The sequence below is a fragment of the Phyllostomus hastatus genome, unplaced genomic scaffold, assembly GCF_019186645.2.
Source record: "Phyllostomus hastatus isolate PE091 unplaced genomic scaffold, TTU_PhHast_1.1 phas_scaffold_1066, whole genome shotgun sequence".
Taxonomy (NCBI): Eukaryota; Metazoa; Chordata; class Mammalia; order Chiroptera; family Phyllostomidae; genus Phyllostomus; species Phyllostomus hastatus.
In genome coordinates this window covers 23910884-23938057 of record NW_025334004.1, presented here as the reverse complement: position 1 = coordinate 23938057, position 27174 = coordinate 23910884, and the positions used below count along the sequence as shown (strand labels likewise).

At 45.1% G+C, this 27174-nt stretch overlaps 1 protein-coding gene across 1 annotated transcript in view; it reads left to right on the top strand.

Moving 5' to 3' along the window:
* Positions 1–4051: 4051 nt before the first annotated feature.
* The window catches only part of ABLIM1 (actin binding LIM protein 1), a 265106-nt gene continuing 241983 nt past the window's right edge, over positions 4052–27174 (top strand). Inside the window, exon 1 of the mRNA XM_045854027.1 lies at positions 4052–4289. Within this exon, the coding sequence (XP_045709983.1) occupies positions 4277–4289 (13 nt within the window). The 5' untranslated portion in view covers positions 4052–4276. The remainder of the gene's footprint in view (positions 4290–27174) is intronic.

Sequence of the window (27174 nt, the reverse complement as noted above, 5' to 3'; positions counted from 1 at the left end):
TGTTATTCATACATTAGACCTTCTCATCCTATTTTCCATATATCTTAGCCTCTCTTCGGTATTATCCATCTTCTAATATTTTATTGCTGTATTCTTTTAAAAAAAGATTTTATTTATTATTTTATTTTTAGAGAGGGAAGGGAGAGAGAAAGAGAGAGAGAGAGAGAGAAACATCAATGTGCAGTTGCTGGGGGCCGTGGCCTGCAACCCAGGCATGTGCCCTGACTGGGAATCGAACCTGCGATGCTTTGGTTCACAGCCCACGCTCAATCCACTGAGCTACACTAGCCAGAGCTGTTGCTGAATTCTTAGTAATTTGTAACATTTATCTTCCATTTCACTAATTTTTCTTTGGTTCCAACTTATTTTGTTTCACATACCCTTTAATTTTTTAGAAAAATTTAGCAGTTGATAATTTAAATTTCTACTTGATTCTTATTGAAACTTACTTGGTCATTTTCAATAGTTTCTTATTGATTCATTTTCATGATGTGTATCTTCTTTTTCTTTATTTCTTATATATTTCCTCTCTTATAGTTGTTACTTAGAAATTACAGTATTTGAAGTACTTAGTACCTATATCTGTTTGGTGGTGTTTTTTCTGACTCCAAGTGGCTAGTTTCCTTGTTTATTTGGTAATCTTTGGTAATGACCTTATTTTGGGTTGACCATCTGTCAAAATCTGGAGAATGATATCGGGGATGCTTTCATCAAAACAAAACTCTTGTTTGCTTCTCTTGGGAGGCAGGGATCTACTTACCTGGGGCCGTCTTACTGCCCTTCAGTGTCCTGAGTTAATGAAGAGTCTTGAGTTGGGCTTCCCCACCTTGTATATTGTCTGACTTCCCTAGCAAAGTGTACCTGTCATAAGGACAGGGACTTTACCTAACTCGTGTGTCATGCCTTTCTCATTGCCTGTTACATGGCAGGTAGTATAAAGGTGTTTGCTGAAAAGTTATTGAGTAGTTGAGTATGCATATATTTTTTTACTTGAAGTTATATAGAAAACAGAATTATTCTCATGTAATTTATGAGAAGTTTAGGTTCAGCATGAGAAGTGATAGCGAGTCAGCAGTTGAAGAGCTGTGGGAATAAGAATCCATATTCAATCATTTAAAAATCAATAAAGCACAGAAAACACTATTCATGTACTAAGTTTCCCTCCATTAAAGGCTGAAAGGGTATTTTTGGCAAGAGACAAAGAGTAACATATCTTTTTTAAAAAAATACAGATTGGAATTTGTTTTTTCCCTTTGGTTTATGTAAACTCCTTTTAATATAATTTCAACCAATAAACTATACTTTATTTTCTGATGTTAAAAAGTTGCACTTAACATTTCTTTTAAAATTTCTTGCACCTTAAGTTTGCTTTTACAATGATTTGTAAAGTATTTTCAGTTATTTTAGGTGAGCAATTTGTTAGGATACTCAAGCCACTAAAAGAAACTCAGTGACCATGTGGTTGGGAGAATTCGTTTCAGATATTTGTGAGGAGGAGATTCGGGGATGATGTGATTGACCCTAAAAGGCATTTCAAAGTATCATAAGTTCAAAATATGAGCAAACTGCATATATTTTAAAAAAATCTGAACTGATACTTAACCTGGCAAAAAGTAAAGTTAAATTCATATGGAAGCCTTTCTTTCACTGAAATGATATTTGACAATAAACCTACCATTTTCCAGCCTCCCGGTCAATCAGGTACTGAATCAGGTACCTGTGTGCCTAAGAGTATTGTCTAAGGTGTCTTATTTCATACTTAAAATTATGTATGAGTATATTTTATAAGCATCTGTAGAGTCTATTACGGGCATCTTAAGGATAAGAGTAGGATCTACTCACTATTCGGCTTTTCCATTATATCTATAGTTCTGGAACAAGGTTATAGGGCCAGAATGATTGTGGCAGTTAGAGAAAAGGACTGGGTGTCAATTACAAAGATGAAAGGGTAAAAGTCAAAGGACACAGCATTCTGGGACATCTCTATCTTATCAGTGTCGGGTCTGGTCTAACACATCTTCTATAATATACTTTCATAACAAATTCAACTCAACGAGACCATACACGTCTCTGATTTTAAGGTGCTTACAATTAGTTGGGGAGACAGGAAACGTCACATAAGCGTAACAACACAAACTATTAAACAGCAACACGAAACAGTAAATCCAGTAAAAATAAATGGTTCTGAAAGTATAGGCTACAGGAGTTGAGAGGATGAAGAGATTAACACGGGTTAAGGTGTCTGGCAAACATTTCATGGGGAGGTAGTATGTAAGTCAATTCAGCTGAGGAGGAGGGCGTTTGAAAGGAGCATCGAGAATCAGGGAGACTGGGTGTTATGATGTTATTGTGGAACGGGGGCAAGTATTCTATCTGCAGCAGAGTGTTGGCTTAGGGGAGTGGGTAGACACGATGCTTTCTGCATCATTTGCAGAAAGCCTTACAGTCCCTGTAGACATTGAGCTCCATAGAGACGTGGGCAATGCCTATCTTGTTCACCACTATAACTCTGGTACCTACCACAGAGGCTGGTCCATAGTCTATATTCAGTAGAATTCTGTTGACTCAGTTCATGGAGTGCATGAAGACACTCTGAAATGTTGAGGCTCTATCTGGAGATTAGTGGGGATTCACTGGAGGCTTTGGAGCATGAAGAAATCATGTTATAAATCGTGATTTATAAAAACCATGTTCGAGGCCATGGGCAGAGCAAAGCGGAATGGGTAAAGGCTGGAGGTAGGGAGAGCAGTGAGGCTGGTCATGGAATCACCCTTTGGGTAAGAAGGGTTAATCGCGGACTGAGGATAGTGGGAAAGAAGACTTGTTTGGAGACGGAAGCAAGTGGCACATTTTCTACCTAGAGGACGATGAAAGGGCTATTATCAAGATGGATGAATAATGACTTGATTTGTGTAGTTAGTAGTGGAATTTGAAAATTTCTACTCTCACCACTTATCTTCTTCCCACTTGTCTTTTTCCTAGTATTTCCTTGCCCACACGATCTCTTGACTGGGCTTTCTTTAATGATGCTCAATTTTCCACCAATTTTTTTTCTAGAGCTGTTATGTTCACCCATTCTCTGAATACTCCCAGTTTGTCAGACCCATTACACAATTCCCATCACATCACGGTGGACTTGGGAAGTGCCCACATATCCAACAACCAGAGCCCCTACTATGAGAGTGTGCAGAGGAACAGAAGACAGGGAAGGGAGTGAGTATGAATTCCTGGCGCTTGGGATTTTCCCACCAGTCCTAGAAGCCCAAGGTACTACACCTTTTCTCCTCCGAGCGTAGAATCCCCCTTCTCCATGTTAGAACTTCTGGATCTGGCTTTTGTGCTGTTGCTTACTAGCATCAGGCTCCAGTTGATAAAACTCAAGGGCAGGCGGAGATTGTTCCTGTCTTACCTCCTTTTTACTCTAATATATAGGGAAAGTGGGTGTGGGTAGAGGGTTCACCGTACTCTCCAGCCCAGCGCAGCTCTGACACTTCCTAATTGATACAGTGAATTAAATGTGTCTTACAGAGGTTAGTTGTTAACTCAAGACACTGTGCTGGGCCAGCCCGGCGCTGCAGGACTTACCTCAAATGTGGCTAGAAGAAAATCCCGCACCATCCTGCCCCATCCCACCCCACTCTCTTTGAAGGGGGTCATTGGTTCCTAATTTTGCTTTGACAGGCCTGCCCAACGCGCGAGGCCTTCTCCCCACTCAAGGCCAAGTCCCCCAGGCAGCAGAGGTCTTCCCTTCCTTTCAGGGGCGTCATTCACGAGAAGGAACAGGACAGCTTTCTGGCTTTCTTTCTCGGGGACCAAGCAGGAGGCTGGAACGCCACTACTAACAGCAACACTATTATTATTAGTTAATATTTAAATTAAGAAGTCCGGGGAGGAGGAGGCGAACACCCTTATTGCACTCCTCACCGAGCTCCGGGGACAAAAGCCCCGCCTGGCGTCACGGCAGAGCGGACAGCGTGTCCCCAGCGGCCCCAGGACCCGGTGGGCGGGCCAGGCTGGCGGGGGAGGCGGGGAGGCGGGCCCCGCCCTGCTCCGGCCGCTCGCTGTCAGTGTTGCCGCGCCCCGTGGCGGGTCCCCTTGGCCGCTGCGTCCCCAGGCGGCCAGGTGTCCAGCGAGAGGCATCCCCCAGCCTGCGAGCCGCCTTCCCACGGGCGGGCGCGTGTGCGCGCGCGGGTGTGCATTTCGGGGATATTTTCCTCCCCACGCCCTGCCGGGTTTCTCCTCTGTGCTCCCTGCCTCGGCTCCTGCTGCCTGAACCATGTCTACAAGGGGTGAGTAGAGACCAGGTGGGCACCTTCCACGGACCCTGTGCCCAGGGCCCAGTGGGGCAGGGCGCAGACCAGGGCGGACCAGGCAGGTGCGGAGGGCAGGAGGCTGCGAGAGCCACGCCAGCCCCAACCCGGCCAGAAACTTTGACATCTGATCCCTGGGCTCCGGGCGGCTGCGGAGGTGCACGGAAGCCCTTGCCCTTGACCTTGACCCCCGGATGTGGGCAAGGCCTGAGGGCCAAGGTCCGCCCTTGCTTGGCTCACCTGTACCAACTGCAGGTCGGAGCTCGGAGGGCGTGGGGGATGGGCTCGCTGCTCTTGTCCTGCTGGGGAGCCGCCTGAAGGGCTGGCCTGGAGGGAAGAAGAGGTATTTTTTTTTTTTTCCTCCTTTCTTGTTACCATTTTGCAGCTCCGTTATGGAAGGGATCCAGGGCTTGATGCAGTAAGATTTAAAGCTGCAGTGCTTATACCCCGTAAAAAAAGTAAATTCCCTACCTGTACTCCTCTTTGCACGACTCCCCTCCTCTCCCCCCCCCCCCCCGCCCCAGGCCCCGATTTTCTTCCCCGAGTGAAACAATTATTGCAGGTGAAACCGGGTGAAAGAAAACAATCCGAATATCTCTTCAGGCGAGAGGGAAGAGAATCTATGTCTCGCCATCTGGAGACAGTGGCGATGCTGGGAGAGTGGGTTAGTCACAGCTCAGGGGCTGCTGCTAGGAGCGAAATGTTCAAGGGATCAAGTCCCCGTGCAGCTCGCCAGCAATTCCGGCGGAGTGGCTCGCTGTGCCGTGAGCATTTTAAAGAGAATATTGATTATTTTTAGGAGCTGTATTTGAAAGCAATAAGTACCACCCCTTGGATACTCTGAAGCATGTAGGAGGAGATGCGGAGTTTGTTTGTTTGTTTAAACTATGAAGGGTTAACCCTGCTTTTGGGGGGGGGGGTTTGGGGAGTTTAGGAATTTAACAACGTGTGCTGGATAGTTGAGTGCTGTTTTTCAGGGTTCATGCCGGAGCACGAAACGGAGTCATTTCTAGCCAGAATTTAAATTTCATTTTAAGGAAACTGGTCTTTATTGATCTGGCGATATGGTCAGTCAGTTCCACACCTGGATATGGAGCAGGAAGGGCTGGATGGAATGACAGAATGTACATTTGTAGGTGTGGGACGTGGAGTCCTGAGATACTGTCTGCCTAATGACACCTAATAATCTGTGCAAGTTAGAGAAAGAAAAAAAAAAACCCACATGGAACAGATATGAGTCTAGGGAACTGGGTGTGTGTACAGGATCTTCTGAGTGACTCCAGCTGTTCAGTCTCCGAGCTGTGTTATAAGACCAGGGCTTTTGGACTCGACCTCTGTCCTGAGTACCACAAGGAACAAGGCGGGAGGTGGGGGTGTGGGGGGGGGGGGAAATGTCTCTCCTAGGCTGTAAAGCTCTGTGGTCTGAGTTTACTTCTGATCCAGCTTCTCACTGCACAAACCCTTAGGACAGGACCTTGCACACCATAGGAGCCAAGGAACCACTGGGAACCTTGATACGTCCTAGGAAGCATTAGGTTCATTAGGTAACCCCTGCCCCAGTTTCACCGTGTCTCTGGCCCCACCTTATACGGGGTCTCCGTGTTTATCTGAGGACATGGGTGAAGATGGACCCAGTGATGCAGAGGGCGAGAGCTCTGGACTGAAGCTGAGTTCTCAAATATTTCTTCTTGAACCTGGTTTTAAACAGGATGATTTGGGGTCAGACATAGGCATTTTACTCAGCTGTTGGGCTCCCCTTCAAACCCCATGTTGATAATGAGCACTGAACTGTCTAAAGTCTAACTGATTTTGCAAGGGTGGGGGGGGGGGACCCATGGCAATAGACATCAGTTACTGATGCTTTGTATATGTCAGACACTTGACATGCAGCATTTTATCTTCATAATAACGGAGTGAAGCAGATTCTGTGCTTACCTCCCCATTCTACAGATGAAGGAACTGAGGTTTCAGGGATTGTGTGATCTTCCTGAGAAAAGTGGCAGGTCCTGATGGCCTCCCAGGTGTGTCTGACTTCTGATCACATCCACTTTGTCTTACTGCCTCTCTGTGATCAGTCCTTTAACAGTCTGGTAAACATCACAATCCTCGACTTACTAAGAAGAGAGAGCGAACGCCTTGTACTTGAGATTTAAAGGAAATGGCCTTCGTAAGGAATCTGGAATTTCCAATACATTTAGAAGTGTCTTCGTGGACATTTATTTGGGAGTGAGGAAAGGGGAGAGGGAATGAGTGGGGATAGGGGCTCCCCGTCCTTTCTGTGGCCGCGACTGCAGGACCAAGGGCGGTGGCTGGGCACCGTTGGCCTCGGATGTCCTGACTTTGGCACGAGCAGTTTCCGCTGCAGACCAAGCTGAGTCCCAGGCTGTTCCACGGAAGGCAGAGGGGGTGACGGCTGCCATCGGCTCGGTAGAGCAGCAGCAAAGCCCTCCGCTGAGAATGGCTCTCTCAAACGGTTGGGGCGCAGAGGGACTATGGGAACCAGAGCTACACTCGTTTTTTGCTGACTTCTTCAGCTTCCACGTTTACAGAAGAGTTCAACAAAGATGTATGTGCTAACGATGAAGGGGGGGGCACTGTTCCGTTTCTTCTTCTCTCTCTCGCTTCCGGTAACCTGTTGCATCACTGCCTGTATCAGTTTCTCTCCTGGTGATGATGTGCAGATGAAGGCACCTGGGGTTCTTATCTGCTGTCATCTGGGGGCCATTCTTCTGGCCTGTCTCGGCTACAGGTTTTCCTCGCTTGGAGTTACAGAACCCTCGAGCCCTTTATCAAACTGAAAAGAGGTGTTTGATGGCCAAGTTTAGTCATCGTTCATTATCTAGTCATAATTTGGTGTTTAAAAGGATCAAAACAGCAACCCACTACACTTCCTGGAAGTCCTTTTTCACATTGAAAATAAATGGATCCCAATTCCATAAACGTATTTTTTTTTTCTGTAGAGGAAATAGTTTTTGACATCAGTATTTCACGTGTGGGAGAATCATGGTTCAGAAAAGACTTTCAGAAGGTTGACTTGCTCCCACACTGTATGTGTGAACAGCTTTACATTTTTTAAAAAAATTTGAGACCTCCCATAAAGAAGCTTGAGTCGGTCATCCTTCTCAGGTCATGCCTCGATGTCCCCATCAGTTCATCAGAGCCCTCTTGTTTAATGTATTTATTGGTATATTTTTATCCCTACCCCCCAATCCCATTCCCTTTTCCCATAGGCAATGCTTCTAATGCGTCTGATACATGTGTCCCTGAATTTGCAGTAAAATCAATTCTCAGACCAGTTCTTATATTTAAAGCTGTCAGAGGCAAGTCGTTTGTGTGTGTGTGTGTGTGTATGTGTGTGTCTGTGTTTCAAGGATTGATCAAAATCTTGTTTGAGTAACTTGTATGAATATATATATTTCTGGTCTTATTTGGAAGTTCACATCACTTAGTGCAACAGCACACCTTATTTATTAGGGACTAGGTATACAAAATGAGAAATGGTTAGTCCCATGCCCAGAGGGACTCACACTGAGGTGTGTACACGCACGTGTGTGTAAAGTTATATGCACGGCTGATAATGATGATCACATAGGAATGATAAACTGGTGTGGGAGGGTCAACTCGCTGTGACTGAAGATAACAGGAACAGCTTCGCTTCACAGAGAGGACGAAATCTGAGCGGGGTCTCGAAGGACGAGTAGGAATTTGGCAGGCAGGGTAGTGAGAGATGCATGTGCCTGTCAGCAGGCGTGGAAGTGCAGGCTGTGTGGGGAGGGAGGAGCCTGCGATGGGGATGGAGAGGGGACAGGACTGGCAGTGAGGGAGGAAAGAAGACTGAGGAAGACGAGGGAATGATGTATGAAACCAGTAACCCTTTACGTCAAAGGCGTTTCTTAAACTGAGAGCACAGAGGTAAAGAAGGGAAGCGAGAGGTCTGTTCTCAGCACATGCAGAATAGCTCGCCCCTGGCTGTTCAACCACCCACGGTGTTAGAGATGGTATTTTATTGCCAAATTATATTACAGTGAGTTGCATTTTATCCTGACCACAATTCTCATTTCAGTAGAAATCTTGTCCAAAGCCCTCTCTTGGGTTCCTTTTAATAGGGCAGATTAGGCTATCTGAGCCTTACCTGTAGTTCGTACCTGACTCCAGAGCATCCCAGCACCAAGAACGCTGGCACGCAGCGGGACCCAATGCACAAGAGCCCAGCGACAGGTCTGCTCACAGCCGGGGAGGGAGCGAGGCCATTTCTCCAGGAAGAAGCGTGCATTTGTCACTCATCATATTTTTCCATGCACATTATTAGTCCCTGCAGTGCTAGAGAGCAAAGAAACTGCACTAAAGCGTAGAGCCCTTTAAGATGAAAGATGAAATGTTTTAAAATTTATAATCGGAGATGGTAAATTAGTCCTCCTCGTCCTTTATGGGAGAAACATTTCTTTTTCATGAGCCTGTGGTTTCAAGTTCTTCACAAACTTAACTCATATGAGCATTCCTCGACATAGGGAGGACGAGTCACCTGATACCGTGTGACATTGTGTTGCTCCAGCCCCAAGATGCTACTTGTTAAGACTTGAACTGTACTTCACCTGTGGCTGCCATTGTCCGCTTAGTCACCGGTTTCCAATACTCTTAGGTAGAAAAGGAAAAAGCAAGACAGTGGTCAGCATTTTACCCTAGTCAAAGCAACAGCCTCTGAGATTCACATCCATCCAGCCAGCTAGCCAGCCATCCAGCCATCCTTCCCGTAGAAATCTATTCAGCCCCCCTAGAATTCATAATCAAATACGCGTCATCGAAAACACAGCTGTCTGTCTACACTCGTTAAACTTTATAACATCACTAGGAACTGACAGCATGTTGCCTAGACCGGTAGAGTGGCATTGTTCTCTCCCCAAATGCGCAGCCCTAGCCATATGTAGCAGCTCGTGCCATAAGGAAGCTATTTTGTTCGCTTTCCTGAAGCGATTCTTGGGAAGCATTTGGAAGTTTTATTTTCTTCTCCTGCAGCCCATCTTGTCCACTCATTGTGGTGACAGCATGGCAAGGCTAAAGAAAGCATCCATGACTCCGCCCCACGCATAGAGCAAGCCCTGTGTTTCCTGCAGGCCCAATGGCGGTGCATGCCCTAGAGTTAGGGTTATTCTTCGCTGCCTTTGGGAATATCTCATGGTCTAGAATACAAGTGTCATCGTTCTGTCAGGTAACAGGCTGGGGCCCAAACCAACTCACCCACAAAATGGAAGGGAAACTGTTTTCAAGGAGAGTGGGAAGGAGGCAAGAGAGGGGTTGATGCAGATTAAATAAAGCGATTAAAAATAGAAGATAGAGAGATTAGATTTGAGGATTGCTTCAGTGTTTGCTGGTATAAATTGTTACCATTCTTCTTTATTGACAATGGAATAGAAACTGGTGGAGATATAAAAGGGATTTCACAGTGAAGAAAACACATACTTTCTTTTCCCCCTTCCCCTGAGAACAGCTAGAAATGCCAACCATTTATCCGAAAATTTCCTGATAGCAAGAAGACGGGGTGATGCACAGCGGTCAACTCTTTCCATCTGGTAACCTTCCTCTCTGGTTTTCAGTCAGCGACTGTGCATTGAACCTCTCTGTCCGAGAGGAGCCAGACTTATTCCAAATCCATTCCTGGGCTGCTGGTGTTAATGGATTAATTAATGAAGTCATTTAACAAATATTTACTGAGCACTCAGGGGTGAGGATTGTCATGATTTTGGGGTGGAGAAATATATTAACAGGTGTTAGAATTTGTGATTGATCGCTGGGGTTTGGGGCTGATCACCACTTATTGCTCACATTTGAATATATATTTTATATGTACCATGCAAGCTATTATCCACATGGGATACTTCTGTCTAGGGGGACAAGTGCTAAACCTGATGGCAGATGGGGATAACAGGTGTGTCGTAGGGATCCCCAGGTAAACTGGGGCTGTGGGCTCCTGATTGGTGGGGGCTCTAGCCAGTGTGTGTTTTGGCGTCAGTACATTCCTTTGCCTCAAGAGGAAGAATTCTGGTCACACTCTGAATATCTGCCTATAGTATTAGCTGCATCATGTATGAATTATCTAAATACATGAGAATTTAACTTAAATACTGGGCCGGCTATTTCCTGCCCTCTAACCCCACACATATTTCTAGGCAATTTCCTCTCATGGGAAGTTGGTGTGTTCTGGTGTAATTACCATTATAGACTAACAATAACATTTAGTGCAAAGTCAAACCCAAATGAATTTTTGGAATTTGTTTTGGTAGTTTCCTTCTATTGGGATAAATTATCTAGAGGAAAACTATCTTGGGAAGAAAATGTTTAGTGCTTTTGGTCCCTCCACAGTCATTTTCAATGAGGGGCTCGCTCTCTCCTAGTTAATTCGGTATCAAAGCCGCTTTGAAACGTGTGGGTTCACTCACCTGTGCCGACTCTTGGATTCACTACCTCCTTAGTGACTTTCTGCCGACGTGTTTGAGATTTATTTCCCCAGCCCATTTTATTATCTTATTGAGAAAATTATCTAATATGCATTTACTGCTCTATGGAAATTGTCCACATTTTGTTTCATAATAATTGGGTGGATAAGACATTATTTAGTAGATATATTTATAAGATCTTTTGTGTTATTGGGCCCTGCATTAGAATAGAATTGAAAGCAGAAATTGTGGGTCAGGCACTAAAAATTACTTGCTGATTGCTTAGAGATCATATGATTTGGGTCCTTTGTTAGATAAATTCTTAGGCTCACAAGAGGAAGCGCTGTCCGTGCATAATTATTGTTATTCACATTTCATAAATTAAAGTTCTTTGTTTTGTACAGTGTGTTCTTTATCCACCTCTTTAACATTGGTACATATGAGAATAGTATTGGGTGGTGCATATATAACCATCCATTGGATGGTATTAGAGTCAATTAACAAATAGTTTGCCTTGAAGAAAATATCCTGTAATATGATTTGCTTAAAACTGTGTCCAAGGTCTTCAGTTGTGCTTTTTCCCTCAACTTACTGAGAATTCATTTGAAAAACATGTCCACAAGAGGGTAGCCACTGGAGAACTGAATGGTAACAATGAAAGGAAATGAGGACAATGAAGTAAACAGCTATTTCTGGCTTTCAGCTCCAAATGGGCATGAACAGAAGGAGAGGGGTCCCAGGGTCGGGGGGAAGGAGGCGGGGGAGCCATAATTTTTAAATGTTACAAAAGAAATGTAGAGAAGACGTTAGATTGGAAATCCTCGAATGGATTCTAGGGAAATCTGTGTTGTTCTGTGTTAAACAAGGGGATCTTTATTTTGATTCACTTAAGCTTTTGGGCAAGTAGTGAGCATGAGGTTCAGTGATGGTTCAGTTTTATCAACAATTCCTTCATCGTTGTTTATTTTAGGGGACTCTATTCTGGTTAGACACTTTATATAAATTGTAGAATTGTAGTTATAAATAATGCACTCATCTACCCTGTTACTCAGTAAGTGTTAGCTGAACACCTACTAAGTGCTCAAGTTGTTCTAGATACCGAGGTGAGACAGCCACTGAGCAGACGTGGCAGGTGGTGATGAAGTGTTATGCAGAGAATAGAGAAGAGCAAGTAGGAGAGAGAATGTTGGGGAGATGAGAGGGTAGGGATGGTTTTATTTTATGTGGGGTGATGAGGGAAGGCCTCTTTGATAAAGTAACTTTGGAGCAGAAATCCAAAGGAAATAAGGAGTTCATGGGGGTTCCGGTAGAAGGGTTTTCTAAGCTGTGAGATAAGCAGTCGGAGATCTCGAGGTCTGTCATGCTAGTGTGGCTGGACCAGAGAGTGCAGAGGAGAGGGATGGAGCTGAAGTCAGAGAGATTGTGGGAGGGGGTAGCCAAACTGGTCCTTGTAGACCACTAAGGGCACTTGAGTGTCCCTCTGGGTGAGACTGAGTGCGATAGGAAACCCTAGGATAGTTCTGAGCAGAGTTGTGACGTGAGTTGATGTGGTGTAAAAGGATGGCTTCACCAACAATACGGAAAGTAGATGGTAGTAAGCGAGGGTAGATGCAGGGTAGAAAGCAAGGGAAGACCAGTCAGGAGGCTATTATAATGGTCAAAGCAAGAGAAGACGGCAGCGTAGACCAGGCGATAGGAGAACAGCAGGTGAGAAGTCATTAGATTCTTCCAATATTTCTAAGGAACTATTTCTAAGGAAGTATTTATAGGACTTGCTGATGGATTGGAAGTGTGGAGTAAAAGAAAGAGGAGAATTGTGGATAACTCCATTTTTTTTTAGCAAATGAGAGAATAGCGTGTCATTTTCTGGGACGAGGAAGAGTGTAGCAGGAGAAGGTTTGGGGCATGCAGGAGTCAAACATTGTGGATTTTAAGTTTGAGATGTCTCTTAGGCATTCTATTATGAAGATATTTGTAATGCCCATTTTACAGATAGAGAAAACAAGGCACAGCAAAGTAAAGAACCGTGCCTGAGATTATCTCGTTCACAGGTGGCAATCACAAGCCCCGCGGGCTGAACCCGTTCTCCACCTTGCTTTCTACCCGCAGCAGTGCCGAGCTCTCGCTTGACTGTTAAGGAGTAGTTACATGGATACAGACCTAAAATTACACTCAGCCCTTAAAGGCAGCCATGAGGCTGATATGGCCCCTGGTGAAAATGAGTTTGACACTCCTGAAGCAAATAAGTGGTGGATCAGGATTTAAATTCAGGTCATGCTAATGCCGGAGTACGTTTTACCCATCACAATGCTGCCTCTTTATATTAGGCGGAAACGCATGCCAGAAAATAATCTATCTGGTTTTCATTTCTTAATTATTTATGATTTCCCATTATGTGAGATAATTCTCTGCATTTTTAAACATGGCTTATGTTTAAAGGGGGAAAAAGCCTGTCATCACATTATTCCAAAGTGTACCATTTATCAACAATATCGTTGTTAGCATTGCAAAAACACCACTGAAACATGAAGAAGCATATTCCATGGGTATAGCATTCACTCGTTCATTCATTCATCTGATGAAATCACAGAGTTCTTGCTCTGAGCCAGGCTTGGGGAGAGGGGGGATATTCATGCCTCTACTTACAGAACCCCCAGACTAATGCAGGTAAGAGACCTGTGTACAGAATTTGTAACACATTGTGACCTGATGTGATGGTGGCACGTACAAGGTGTTGCAGGGGCGCAGAGGAAGGGCCCTGGGACATCCTGATTGGGGGGATGTGGGACCAAAGCAAGTGATATCGGAATGGGGCCCTGAAGAGTGAGTGCAACTTGTCAGATGGAGAAGTGGTGGAAAGGATTCCAAACACAGGACACAGCATGTTTTTAAAATTTTAAAATGATAATTAAGCATATTAAACACTAGGAATTAAGACATTTGAAGTTAAACATAAGATGCATGAATCGAGGAAAATTTTTAAATTGCATTGAGAGACATGAAAGATTTAAGCCATTGGAGAGACCCACTATGCTCTTGGATGAGATGACACACTATTGCAAAAATGTTCATTTTCTTGAAATATCTCTATATAAGAAATAAAGTTCCAATTAAAATGTCAACAGAATCTTCTTTTAGAGACATGGAGAAATGATACTATTATTAATTTTGTAAAACAACATAAGTGAAATTCTGAAAAAGAAGAGTAGTTTAGTGAGAGTAGCCCTGTGGAACATTAAAACACAATGAAACTGTTTTGCCGGGGCCTCTGATCCTCTCCAGCCCCCCAGACCCAGCTCCCCCTCCTGTCCTGGTCAGGAATCTCTCTGAACTACTTTGGCCAGAGGGTCTTTACCATAGCACAGCTGATACGAAGGTGTAATTTAGAAAACTAATAAAAAGCTAAAAAGCAAAAAGTTTATTTTCAAGCCTAAGAGCTACAATCTTACTGCCCAGGGAAACGTTATTTTTTCTTATCCTCACCCATGGACATATTTTTTTTCATCGCTTTTAGAGAGAGGGGGAAGGGGGAGAAACATCGATGCAAGAGAGAAGCATTAATAGGCTGCCTCCTGCACACCCCCGGACTAGGGATCGCACGTGCCCCTACCGGGATTCGATCCCACAACCTTTCAGCCACGAGATGACACTCTGACCAACGGAGTCACACTGGTTTAGATCAGGGAAACTCTTTTGATATAAAAGAGGAAAATACATATATAGTTATACCCAAGCTGAACAATTTAAATAATATAAATGAAAAGTGAAAGTTCTCTATCCCGCAAAGTAACAAATATTCTCGGTTTTTTGAGATTCACTTCAAGAGAAAAGTTATGGATATGCAAAGACACTAAAACTGATCCATTAATTACCTATAAAACTACTACCTACCTACCTACTTATTTTTTAAAAAACATTGCCTTTTTTACATTATATATCTTGAGCTCTTTCCATAGTAGTGTATACAGAAATAGCTCTTTTTTTTATGACTGCACAGTGTTCACGCATATGGTCACACCAGACCTGATTGAATAGCCCTTTGTTGATAGATACTTTGTTTGCTTTTGTAGTCAGTGCTGCACCGAACATCTTTGTGCTGAGGTTTTTAGGACGCAGCCACAGGTATTGGACGGTATCTCGCAATGAGGTTTTGCTGATGGCTCAGAGAAAACGGTAAGGGAACACGGTAAGGGAATGGGGACCATGTCAAACACCCGCCGTGGCTGGCTTGCCCTGACCCCTCCTGCGCTCCCTCCTGCCGCACCCCATGCGGTCTCTGCCCAGCCAGGACCGGCTTATTTCTGCGGCACCAGAAAATGTTACAGAAGTTTGTTTCATTCTTGTCCACAGGACAGACCCCTTCTAGCCCAAAGAACAAAAAGAATACTTATCTTCTCTCACTTCCTCTCAAGCCAACCTCATTGCCTGTTATGCGATTCATTTTCTCTAGATGGATCCATCGTTTTTAGGACAAGATAGTAACAAAACAAGCAGGTGCTGATGTATTTCCCAAAGCTTGGATTATTTATTCTTCTTCGTGGCCCCTTGTTACCCACAGTTAGAAAAAACAACGCCTGAAAATTCATTCTTTTTTAGGTTGAGAACAAATGACCCCATTTTAAAATAAGCAAAACGGCAGGCGCTGCGCAGGGTGGGGAGAGCTGGACGCGTTGGGATTCCGGAGCGGGGGCCTGGAGCGTCACCGCCCCAGCGGCGTGGGCGTGGGCGCACCGCACGCCCCGACCCTCCTCCCGGAGTCCCGTTCCCAGCCCCAACTAGTCCCGGATGGCCACTTTCGCTTCTGCGAGATACGATTCCTGGTTTACTAGCAGACCTGGAACCATTGCCTAGAAACCCGTGTTGGCTTTGCTGTCCTCCAGCCAACGAAAATGAAACTACGTCTTGAGTGGGTTGCAGTGTACCATTTCTAATGATGTTTATAACATTTTCTGGTTGAGGACCGCAAAGCTAAACCTAAGAGTGGGCCCCCTTGGCTCTTAGAAAGGATCAAATGATGTCCATTATGTTTGTTGGATTAATTTATTGAGAAGCATTGACTGATAAGGCTTACTATAAGAATATCAACTCTAACTTATGAAAATTTAAATACCAACTTTCGTATGGAGGAAAAAAGGACTAGGAAAATGTTGGCATCTTTGTTTTTTTCCATGTCTCTTCCTGTTGTTTCTGGTAACAAACAAAAATATCTAGCGTTTGTTCAGCAAAGAGGAAATGCAAAGGCAAGAAATGGGGATTATCTACCTGAGCGTTCATTCAGAGAAGCACTGTGTACCTGAGACAGCTCTTGACCTTGTAGGGAAGCATCCGTGACTTAATGTTTTTCCGTCTCTGCCTTTTAATGGATTTGGTAGTGAAGTCAGGTTCTCCATCGAGTACTTCAGTCTGTGGAATCTGATGGTCAAATTAGACAACATCTTTCTCAACTAAGAAAAGGAAGTATTGATCGATAAGTCAGGGAAAAGGCTCTTAGGTACACATTGGCTATTTTTATAGTAAACACAATGGTTTCCACTTTTGTATTATTTATTGCAGAATAAAATGGTCTGCAAGACATTGATGGTGGCATGCTAAATGCCATCTAAAAATGTGACTTTAATGACAGCACAATTTTTTAAAAATTATTTTACTGTCTTATTGACTAGGTTACATGAAAGGGGTGACAACTAGTTGAAATTGATTTCATTAGGAGAATGTCAGAGGGAAGATGTTTTGTAGGAAACTGTTGTCACATGCAATATCCTTTAAAAATTCAGTGGAATGCTTTTGGAGGTTATGATTATTGATGACGTAGAGCTATGGCAGAAGGGATGTACCCTGTCTACCCTTGGGTTTGTACAAAACATTATCAATAACATTTTCACATTCCTAATCTGACTCTTTTCAAATTTATTTCCTAGTCTTTCCCTGGGTGTTGTGTTCTGCTTAAACTACATTACACATACATGTGCTCCTGTTACGAATAATGTCGACATTTACTTCTCTATAGCAATGTTGGTGATGGTTTCATAAGGTCATGACCAATGACGGAGAACCTGGTGGGAATTGTCTGACAGGCTTGACTTTACTTGGGGAGCTTCATTCATGGCTACTGTGCTACCCGAGTAGTAGGAACAACAGCGGAGTAAAACCCATCTGTCCTGTGTCTAGTACATCCATTTCACAGATACTTACTCAGCACCTATTGTTTTAGGAGCAGTGGCTGCAGCAGTGTCTATGACAGAGGTTGCATTTTGAGTTATTTATGTAAAAGTTATATTTATGAAATATAAGCAAATAAAATATATAGCATCTCAGATGGTGATGAGCGGTCTGAAGAGACGAAGCAGGGGTGGGTGGGGGGTGGAGAGTGGGAGATGGACAATCAGGGACGGCTTCGTGGCCAAGATGACATTTAGACAAAGAGAAGGAGGAGGGAAAACAAATCGTGCAAGGATCTGAGGTAGGGAATTCTTCTTTAGAGGGAACAGCCATTGCCACCTGAGTCGGGAATGTGCTTGGACTCTTTCAGGCACAGTGAGGCTGGTGGGAGGGGCCGGAGGGAGGGCAGAGGGGCTGGGAGGTCTGGGGGAACGGGGGTCGGTCCTGTGCTGTCTTCTGAACCCACAGAAGGACGTCAGCTTTTACTCTGAGTGAGATGGGAACCCCTGGAGGGTGCTGAGCAGAGGAACACACTTTTGTTAAATGTGGACCTGAACTGAATATACCTTTAAAGAAAACAAGAGAAGCCCTGATCTATGGCTTTGGCTTGTTTGGTTATATAGCCTTCGGTGGTCCTTGGGTTTTGTGGGGGTGTAGGGCCAGAACTAGGGTGAGGGGAGTGGGGCGTGCCCTGGAGAGTGACGCCTCCTTCACTTTTGCACCGTCAGCACCTCACTCCCCTCGCCCCATCACCCCAGTGCTGCCCTGCATGTATGTGTGTGTGTGTGTGTTCGTTGTTTTAATTTGCGAATAACCGTATGAATTGAATTTGGTTCTGGCTCCCGTTTACCACTCACAGCTAGCAAACAAGCTGTGTGCACTGTCCCACAGATCACTTACGTTGTTGGGACAAGAAAGAAGCGAATGTAGCCGACAGCGCGTGGGTGGTCGTCGCCCGACGTTTGGCACAGAGCACTTGATGTCCTCCAGAAGAATAACTACGAGAGGAAGGCAAACCCCTTCCTTCTGTGAGTGCAGAAAGGAAAAGCTGTAAAACTAGATAACCACCCCGTAAATGGTGTGGCGGGGCTCAGAAATCAAGATGCCTGATGATAAATCATTATATTTTCAGCCTACCCATGGATTTTGGAATGCTCCATCAATTAAAATTTTAATTCTGGTATGTTTTTTGGAGATAGCGACCAATCGCCCTAGGACAGAGATTACGTGCAGGTGGGACGGCTGTCAGAAATCTCAGCTGCCATCCTTGCCTGCTCTTCTGTGATAGGCGCCAGGACAGTTCAATTGTTTTGAAAGCAGATAAAACGGAAGGAAGAGATGAATTCATTGGCCGTACATACACATTGAACAGAGCGCGAGACAGGCACCCTCGGCCCTTACGACCTCCGAAGGCCTGGGGCTATATTAAAACATGCAGAGATAACGTTTTCATTGTTGTCTTTGCGTCTGTCTCTGTACGTCTGACAGTAGAAGCACAATTTCGGAATTGAATTGCACTTTTTTTCTGGATCACATTTGTATAGGTTGCATATTGTGAGCTGGTCACATCTATTTTCAGGTATGTGTGCTTTTTCAGAACTGAAAAATGATACACATCAATGATAGCTGCAAAAATAGACCACGTCTTCAAACTTAGCTCATGATTCCTGTTGCATTGAAAATTATTCAAGCACAGGACTTCACATGATTTATCATTTCTTCCTCATCGTTTTGGCAATTCAGCAGTTCAAGTGTGATATTATGTCTAATAAAGTGTGATCAATGTCTAGTAATGCCGTTTAAGTAATTAATTTCAGGTAATGCTCTTCCGTAATTTCAACAATGTAAAGAAAGCACTCAGAATTGTCAACTGGGTCATTTGTACAAATGGGCACCTGTCATCAGTATCATTCACATCCCCTTTTCACTCCGTGCTGTGAATCCCCGCTTGCTGACTTTCCACAGGTCGGCCTTGGCCGTGTGGCTCCCTTATCAGCAAGCTTCCATGACGCCCCGTGCCCCTTGCATTACCTTCAGATTCCTCCACCATTGCATTCAAGTTTCCTTTTGTAGATAAGTACCAGGGTGTATTTTTTTTCTTTTTTATTGAATTGATTGGGGTGACATTGGCTAATATAATGATATAGGTTTTAAGTGTACAACTCTGTAGCATGTCGTCTGTGTGTTGTATTGTGTGTTCACCACACGACAAGTCAAGTCTCCTTCCGTCACCATTTATCCCCTTTTACCCTCCTCTGCCTCTCCCATCCCCCGTTTCCCTCTAACACCAGGCTGTTTTCAATTCTTTGGGACGGAAGCGGCGAATGCGTTGGCTGTGCACACACGTTGAGCAGAGAGGAGAGACAGGCGCGCCCACAGCAGAAATGACTTCTGAATTAACTAATTCTCTGCAGCTGGATTGCGTGGCTGCCACGGTTCCCCATACAAAACACTTCCATGACCCTCCCCCGCCACGCTGCCTCCATCGCTGTGAATCGCCTTCAGATTCCTCTCACGTGGTTGTCAAAGCCTCTTAGGACCTGGATGGTTCACTTCACCTCTCCGAAACCTTTGCTTACAGCTGTGTTTTCTACCGTTTCCACTCGGAATACCCTTCTCTTCATGAATTTCTGACAAGATGCTGTCTATTTTTTAAGGCCCATCATATGTGCTATAATGATTTTTATTTTATTTATTTATTTACTTACTTATTTACTTATTTATGTATTTATTCCCATCCCTTTCCTCTAATCTGTATGACCATTTGTCTCACATATTGTTTCTGTAAATGCTTGAGTCTCTTTCTGGGCTCTCTACGTTACTGTGTCATTTACAATCCATTCACTGTAAGCCATGATGACTTTTGAGAGAGAGAAAGAGGGGACCTGCTTGTTTTCGGAGTCTCTTGAGTAATAGTAATCTTCTTTGCAGTATAGAGACTTAGGTGCTTTCTAAATTGCATCCCTTGTACTTAGCAGGCAACCACTTTTTTAAGCTACCATTCGTTGATTCCTCTCTGTGTGCCGGGCCATGAGAGGCAATATAGCATGGTAGTGAGAGTGGAGGCCCGGCCCTCCCGGGCTCAAACCCCAGCACTGCCACTTACTGCTGGGCAACTGTGGGCCAGAAGCGCCCTCACGTCTCTGCGCCTGTTTCCTCACCAGTAGCAAGTGCCTCATAGGGTTGCTGAGGAATTACGCGTGGTCATACTGTGCTTGGCAATAACAAACACCCAATTAATATTAGCAATTACTGCTTACAAACATTATATTTTATCCTAACAAAACTCTATTTTGAAGATGAGGCGAGTAAGACTTGGGGCGGTTAAGCAACTTGCCCGAGGTCACACAGCTAGGAAACGGCAGAGCTGAGGTTCAGACCTCGGCTGTCGGACTGCACTGTGTGTCTTGTCCTTTAACAGAAATTTAGCACGGTGCTGTGTACCCACCAGGAGCTTAATAAATATTTCTCGAGTTGAAATTATGAAACAACAAAACATAACAAAAAAAAGAGCATGAGTTTTTGAGTTAAGATTTCGCCTCTGCCTCTTACTGGTTATGTGAACTTCAGGACGCGAATCTTCCTCGCCTCAGACCCTCCTCCTCTGTGCAAGGGCGACAGTACTAACTCTGTCCCCGAGTCTGGGGAGGGCGTGTGCAGATCAAGTGAGCTAGTCGGTGTCCACTGCCTCCCGTCGGGAAAGTGCTGGGTGAGTGCGAGTCCTTTCCCTCACTTTATTACTTGTTGGTTAATTAGTATCATTATATGAGTCAAATTAAAATACTGTGAGAGCCCTGACCAGCGTGGCTCAGATGGTTGAACATCATACTGCAAAGCAAAAGGTCGTGGGTTCGATTCCCGGTCAGGGCACGTGCCTGAGTTGCAGGCCCGGGCCCTGTTTGGGGTGCATGCAGGAGGCAACTGATCGGTGTTTCCCTCCCACATCAATGTTTCTCTCCCTCTCTTTCTCCTTCCCTACCCCTCTCTCTAAAAATAAATAAATCTTCAAAAAATTTTTGAAAAATACTGTGAGAGTTAGGATTCTGATTAAAGCAGTCGCACCAGTTTTTCAAAGAAGAAAATGCTGGTCATTGTTATTCTATAATGGCCGTGAAACCTGAGGGAGGCTGCCGCATGTGAGTTAGTGGCGTGGTTTAGAATTTTGAAAATATCCCTTGTGTGTTGCCTGAAGTTATATCGATCAAAGACTGGCTTGTGTTAACCAGCATCCTCTTTCACAATGCAGGGTCATGGAAAGGTCTTATAAATGATTTCATTTAATGACTGTTTTTCTTTTGACTTGACTTAAATCAGCCAGCATTGAGGAGAAAGGAGGTTTGGTTTGGAGGAGGAAGCTGGAGGGCAAAGCAGCTTTTAAGCTGCAGGGATAGGCCTAAGCAGGAATGAAGTAGCACACCGGAGCGTGTGCCCGGGGCCCCCTAAGGGAGGTGAGAGAGAGCCGACAGTCAGAGCAGCCCCCAGATCGGATCGCTAACCCTTAACTGACATCTGACTGCAACTCTGAGCTTCTTCCCCAGCCTGATCCCATGGCACAAATCCATCTAACGGAAAAAGCTCCTTCCTGTGACGGGGCCACAAAGTTTGTGATTAAAAGATACCGCTTTCACCTTGACTGATGTGGCTCAGTTGGGTCTTGTCCCACAAAACAAAAGGTCATTAGTTCAATTCCAGGCCCGAGCCCATGCCTGCATTGCAGGTTCGGTCCCCAGTCCGGGCACATGCAAGAGGCAACTGCTCGATGTTTCTCTCCCTCTCTCCTTCCTTTGTCCTCTCCCTAAAAATAAATACATAAAACCTTTGAAAAGGAAAACAGACACTGCTTTCTAAAAACTTATAGCAACATGAAGTTCCTGATCAGTGGACACCTTAGTCTAGACTTCAGTTTCCTTCTCAGCAGGGGAAGAGTTTGGGTGGTTTCTTCTTCTTTCTCCTAGGAATCAGCCCGCTTTGCGGCAATTCTGCTGTATTATATCCATCTTTGACTTTCATTCAGTGTCTTCTGACGTAACACGTCAAGTGCTGGCCTTGACGATCCAGTGGAGTGAGCGTTCCCTTCTGCCCGACGTGCCTGCAGGTCGAAGAACGGGGAGGCCTGTGCCCAGCTCTCTTTGAGTACTTGATCTGGCTGCATCGATCTGGTTGAGATGCCAGGACTGGGAAGCCAAAGTGCAGTTCGTTGACATAATAAGCCTCGAAGTAACCATTTTTACAAATGCCAATAATTTACTATTCTCTCTCTCTCTCTCTCTTTTAAAGCATAGGAAAAATCAGCCTGCTCGCACAGATGCATGCCTAATTCTTTGTTTGCTCTTGTGTGCCTGTAAGTCCCTAGTCATCAACCACAGGGGTAGATGGGAGGAGCTTCAGCTCTCCTGGGGCCTGTTCCATCACCACCATCACCCTTACCTAACACCCTTGATGTACTGTTAGGGGCCACGGCAGGCAGGGACTTCCAATCTGGCCTCATTCCCTATTCATTCAACTGACACTAGTGATAAACACAGATTTACAAGAGCATAAGGAAAATACATAAAAGCCTAGAAGTAAAATGGATCAGTTTAGGAGCAGGATGTCACTGAACTAAATGAGCTGGCCCTTGGTCAGATATACTCTTAGAGGTGGTCAGGATCAGGCAGGATCAGGGAGTTAATAATAACGCTGGAGAGTGAAATCGATGAGACCCTTGGTTTAGATGCTGTCTGATGCTGAAGCCCTCTACGTGAATTTTATGAAAAGAGGGACTGAAGGAATGATCAGAAAGAACACATTCTATTTTTCCTCTGCTTTTAGTATATGTTGAACATTGCACAAAAGGGCATGATTGTTTATCACCCATTTCCTTTGAAAAAGGTTCTAAAACGGGAGTCATCTCTATGTTTGAGGATACGGGTAGGTTCTCAAGTGAGGTTCCTTCTAAACGTAAAGGTAAATGGGATTTCCGGGCTCTATCCAGACACCTGCAAACCCAGGCTGGCATTTCATGCGACAGCTGTATAAAGGCAAGTGCAAGCCCAGTCCCCCCCCCCAGGACCCACCAGCCAGCAAGCACAAATGAGGGCAGATTTATGTAAGTACCCCGAATTTTGCTGGCTCAGGAGCCCTCACATGAAAAATTAGAAGAACTCAGCATTTTCCCCTCTGGAAGTCTCTGCCCCACCTTTTCTGGCAGAACCAAGGAAGTGTCTCGTACGTGCCGTGAATAATTTCGCATGTTCTAGTATAAGCTCCTGATCACTTGTCACTGCACTCAATTTACAGCTGGCCCTTGAAACAATGTGAGAGTTAGGGGCACCGACCCTCTGTGTAGTTGAAAATCTGTGTATAACTTTTGAGTCACCCCAAAACTTTGCTACTCATAGCCTGCTGTTGACCCAAAGTCTTGCCTATGACATAAACAGTCAATGAACATATTGGGTATGTTAAGTGTATTATATGCTGTATTCTTACAATAAATCAAGCTCGAGAAAAGGAAATGTTACTAAAATCATGAGGGAGAAAAAATACATACACCGTATGTATGTGCTGAAAAGAACCTGTCCCAAAACTGGACCCATGCGGCTCAAACCCATGCTGTTCAAGGATCAACAGTACTTTTGAGACACCACTCACAAAATACCACCCCAAAGCTTGAAGCCAAGTGCTTTACAAATGTCACTTTGTCTCTGAAAGAACGAATCCTCGCAGCTACTAGACGGGGTAGCATTAGTTAGCATATCCGTTTTATAGATGCAGAAACAGAGGCACTGGGGTTGTAGACTTACAGGGCTATTAAGTGGCATTTCTCAGAATCACTCATTTAACTGATGCAACAGGTACTTTTTGTGCGCCGGCCGTCTCTGAGGTGCTGTTCCAGTGCTGGGCGGTGGCCGTGAACAGCACGGTTAGGGGCTTCTGTTCTCAGGTTTGTAATCCTCGGGGGGCCGAGGGAGATGGAGACTGACAAAGACACAAAAAAGATAATTTCAAATAGTGGTAGAGACTATGATGAAAGGAAACCACGGTGAGGTGAAAGAGAGTGACTGGAGTGTGGGCGGGCCTCTCTGGTGCTGGGGAAGCCGTTTGGAGAAGGCACCTACCTTTGGGCTGAGATCAGAATGAAAAGGGGAGCCAGCCCCCGAAAGATCGTGAGAACCAGTGTGACAGGCAGAGGGGACAGCAACCGGGGAGGTCCTGAGCAGAGAGGAGCTGGGTGTGTTTCGGCGGGGTCTGTGTGGCCAGAAGGAAACTGGAGAGGAAACTGGAGGGAGGCCGGCCGGGCTAGGTCGGGTCTCGTGTGCTGTGGTCACAGAGCCTGATTTTGTCCGGACAGAAATAAAAGCCCCTTGGAGGGGAGGGGGTTTCAGGGGCTCAAAGTCACTGAATCAGGAAGAGGTTTTGTTTCGTTGCTGTTTTTTTCTCACATTCAACTCGCTGCTCTGGATGTTTTACGGGTGGAAGCAGGTGATACAGAGTGTGCAGAACATGGTATTCTTGTTTTGCTTTGCTTGTAAATGGTTGGAAATAAACTCATAAAATGCAGTGATGAGACACAAGATACTGTGTCTCTCCACATTTTCTGTGTGTTTGGAATGAAAGACAGTTGTTCGTCATTAGAGTTCTTAAGCACTTGGCAATTAACTGATTTTTGTAATATTTAAAATTAAATAAACACAGCCTTGGCTGGTGTACCTCAGTGGATTGAGTGTGGGCTGCGAACCGAAGGGTCGCTGGTTCGATTCTTGGTCAGGGCACATGCCTGGGTTGCAGGCCAGGTCCCCAGTGGGGGCCATGTGAAAGGCAACCAACCACACATGATATTTCTCCTCCTCTCTTTCTCCTTCCCTTCCCCTCTCCCTAAAAATAAATTTAAAAATAAAAAAAAATTTAAATGAACACAGCAATGATAAAATATTCAGCAGGCTTCAAAAAACACTCAGTAGAAGGGTTTTAAGCAGGGGCATGATGCAATTTGACTCACATCTTAAAGCTTCACCTTGGCTGCTTTGTAGGTTGCCTGTTACAGGGAGGCAGGAGAGACGTCAGCGGGGACAGTGGGGGAGCCTTCTCTGTGATGTAGGGGAGGAGGGTGGTGGCTTGGAGGGGGTTGGGGCAGTGGAGGGAAGGCAAGCAGGCAGACTCACAGAGCGTGTTGGAGAGGGAGTTGACAGGGAATTGCTGATGGGGTGGAGTTAGACCCAGAGGGAGAGGGCACCTGGGGAGAGGACGGGTGTGGTTCTGTTTAGGGAGAGAGGGAGATAGACAGAACAGGTTTTGGAGCAGGACCAGCATCCTGAATTTGGTTGGAATGTATTAATTTGAGATGCCTCTGAGACGTGCAGGAGGGTGGTCAGGCAGGCAGCTGGACCTGTGTGTATCTCAGGGGAGGGTCCGAGGAGAGCTTTAAATGGAGGATTTGTCAGCATGAAGCTTGGGGACATTGCCCAGGATAAGAAGATGGAGAAGAGGCTGGCATTCTCTAGAACAATGCTGCTCAAAGCTGGTCCACGGCCTGGTGCCCTCCCGCATCCCCTGTTAACGGTCCCCAGTGCAATAAACAACATAATTGAGAGTAAGGTTTTGGAACTTTTATAGCAAGCGTGGTATTCTCTACGCTTTTTGATTTCATTGTTCCATAATCCACTTTTATTGCATCTTATAATAGTAGCGTTCCGCAGTGGGTTGTAAATTAAATAAAAAGACACCTGGGCTCCGGCCAGTGTGGCTCAGTTGGCTGGAGCGTCCTCCTGCAGACTGAAAGGTTGTAGGTGCGCTCTGTGGTCAGGGCACAGACCCAGGTCCTAGGTTCGATCCCTGGTTGGGGTGTGAAGGCAACCAATTGATGTTTCTCACATTGAGGCTTCTCTCTTTTCCTCCCCCTTCCTCTTTCTCTAAAAGCAATGAAAATCTGTCCTCTGGTGAGGAGTGAATGAATGAATGTGTGAATGAATGAAAAAATACCTGACCCTTCTCCCCAGATAGGTGAGGAACACTGCTCTGAAGTTTGGAGGTTGACCATAGAAGGAAGAGATAGAAACGGAGCCTGAGAATCATTGGCCCGTGAGGTAGAAGGGAAACCTTGACTCTCTTTGATTCGAACCCAGTCGGCCTGACTCCAAAGCACAGCCGCTTCCCTGCGATTCCATGCCGCCCTCCTCCCCAGGCAGTGACCGCAAGGAGGCCGAGACATGGCCCTGGGGGATCCCGTCACGGAACATGTTTCTGTGCCCCAGGAGCGTCTCTTGGTTTCCTAAAGGACCCAGTTTGGTTGCCCGTAGGGGCTGCGTCTCTGATAATCCTTATGGAACTGAAAAGAGTCCTCCCCAGCTTCTTGTCTCAGTTTGCCACGTGAGTCCCCGGAGGAACCCTATTCCTACTTTAGGTTTTTATATTTTATAAAGTCCCTGCAGAAAGCATCAGCCCCTCCTTCCATGGAGGTCTTTGCCCGTCCGGCAGGGCTGAGAAAGGGACGGTCCTGCCTCCATCGCCCAGGGTCTCGCATCCTTCCTGCGGATCAGCCCACACGAACCAGAGTCCGCGCCCTGCAGCAGGAGGCGGAGGCAGCTGGCAGCCTGGCTCAGCCAGGCCTGCCCTTTCACACCAGCGCCAGGGTTTTAACGTATCGTTTAAGCGTGTCTTCAACTATCAGTTAGCTCCCTGGGATAGTTTTCGTAAACGGCTAATTTGATTTTTAGAAGGTTGAGAATTCCCCATGCTTGGGAAAAAGAGAAAAATAAAGAGAAGACAACTAAAAAATTATCTTACCACTTGCAGCAATTGAAAATTGAGTGTAAAAGCATTATTTTGCAGGAAACTCCAAGATGGAAATGTCTAATTTATGCGAGAAACCTGGCCGTGTATTTGAGTTTGGCAGCGTGAACTTTAAACAGTACACGTGGTTCCACTATTGACCTTTAGTTTTGCAGAGCTCTAAAGCATTTGACGCCTTTAATAGCTAATTGAACCATGCAGATGGAGGATATTTCCATACAGACCCCCAGGACCTGGAGTCTATAACCCTCAGACTGTCTAAGTTTCATTGCCACTAAATCAAAGCCGATGGAATATAAATTCTTAGTTCTAGAAGCTGTTTTAAATCTTCATTTTTAAGCAATGTTACTTTCAAGTTGCCTTTTTCCTAGTTGCTTTAAATTTGCTTTAACCACATTACTGTTACTACCTACATCCTCACTTATAGTGATAGTGATAATAATTTTAAAAGTATACTACTTCTTGGTAGCAGTAGTAATTGTAGTAATTACAAAAATGAACATTCA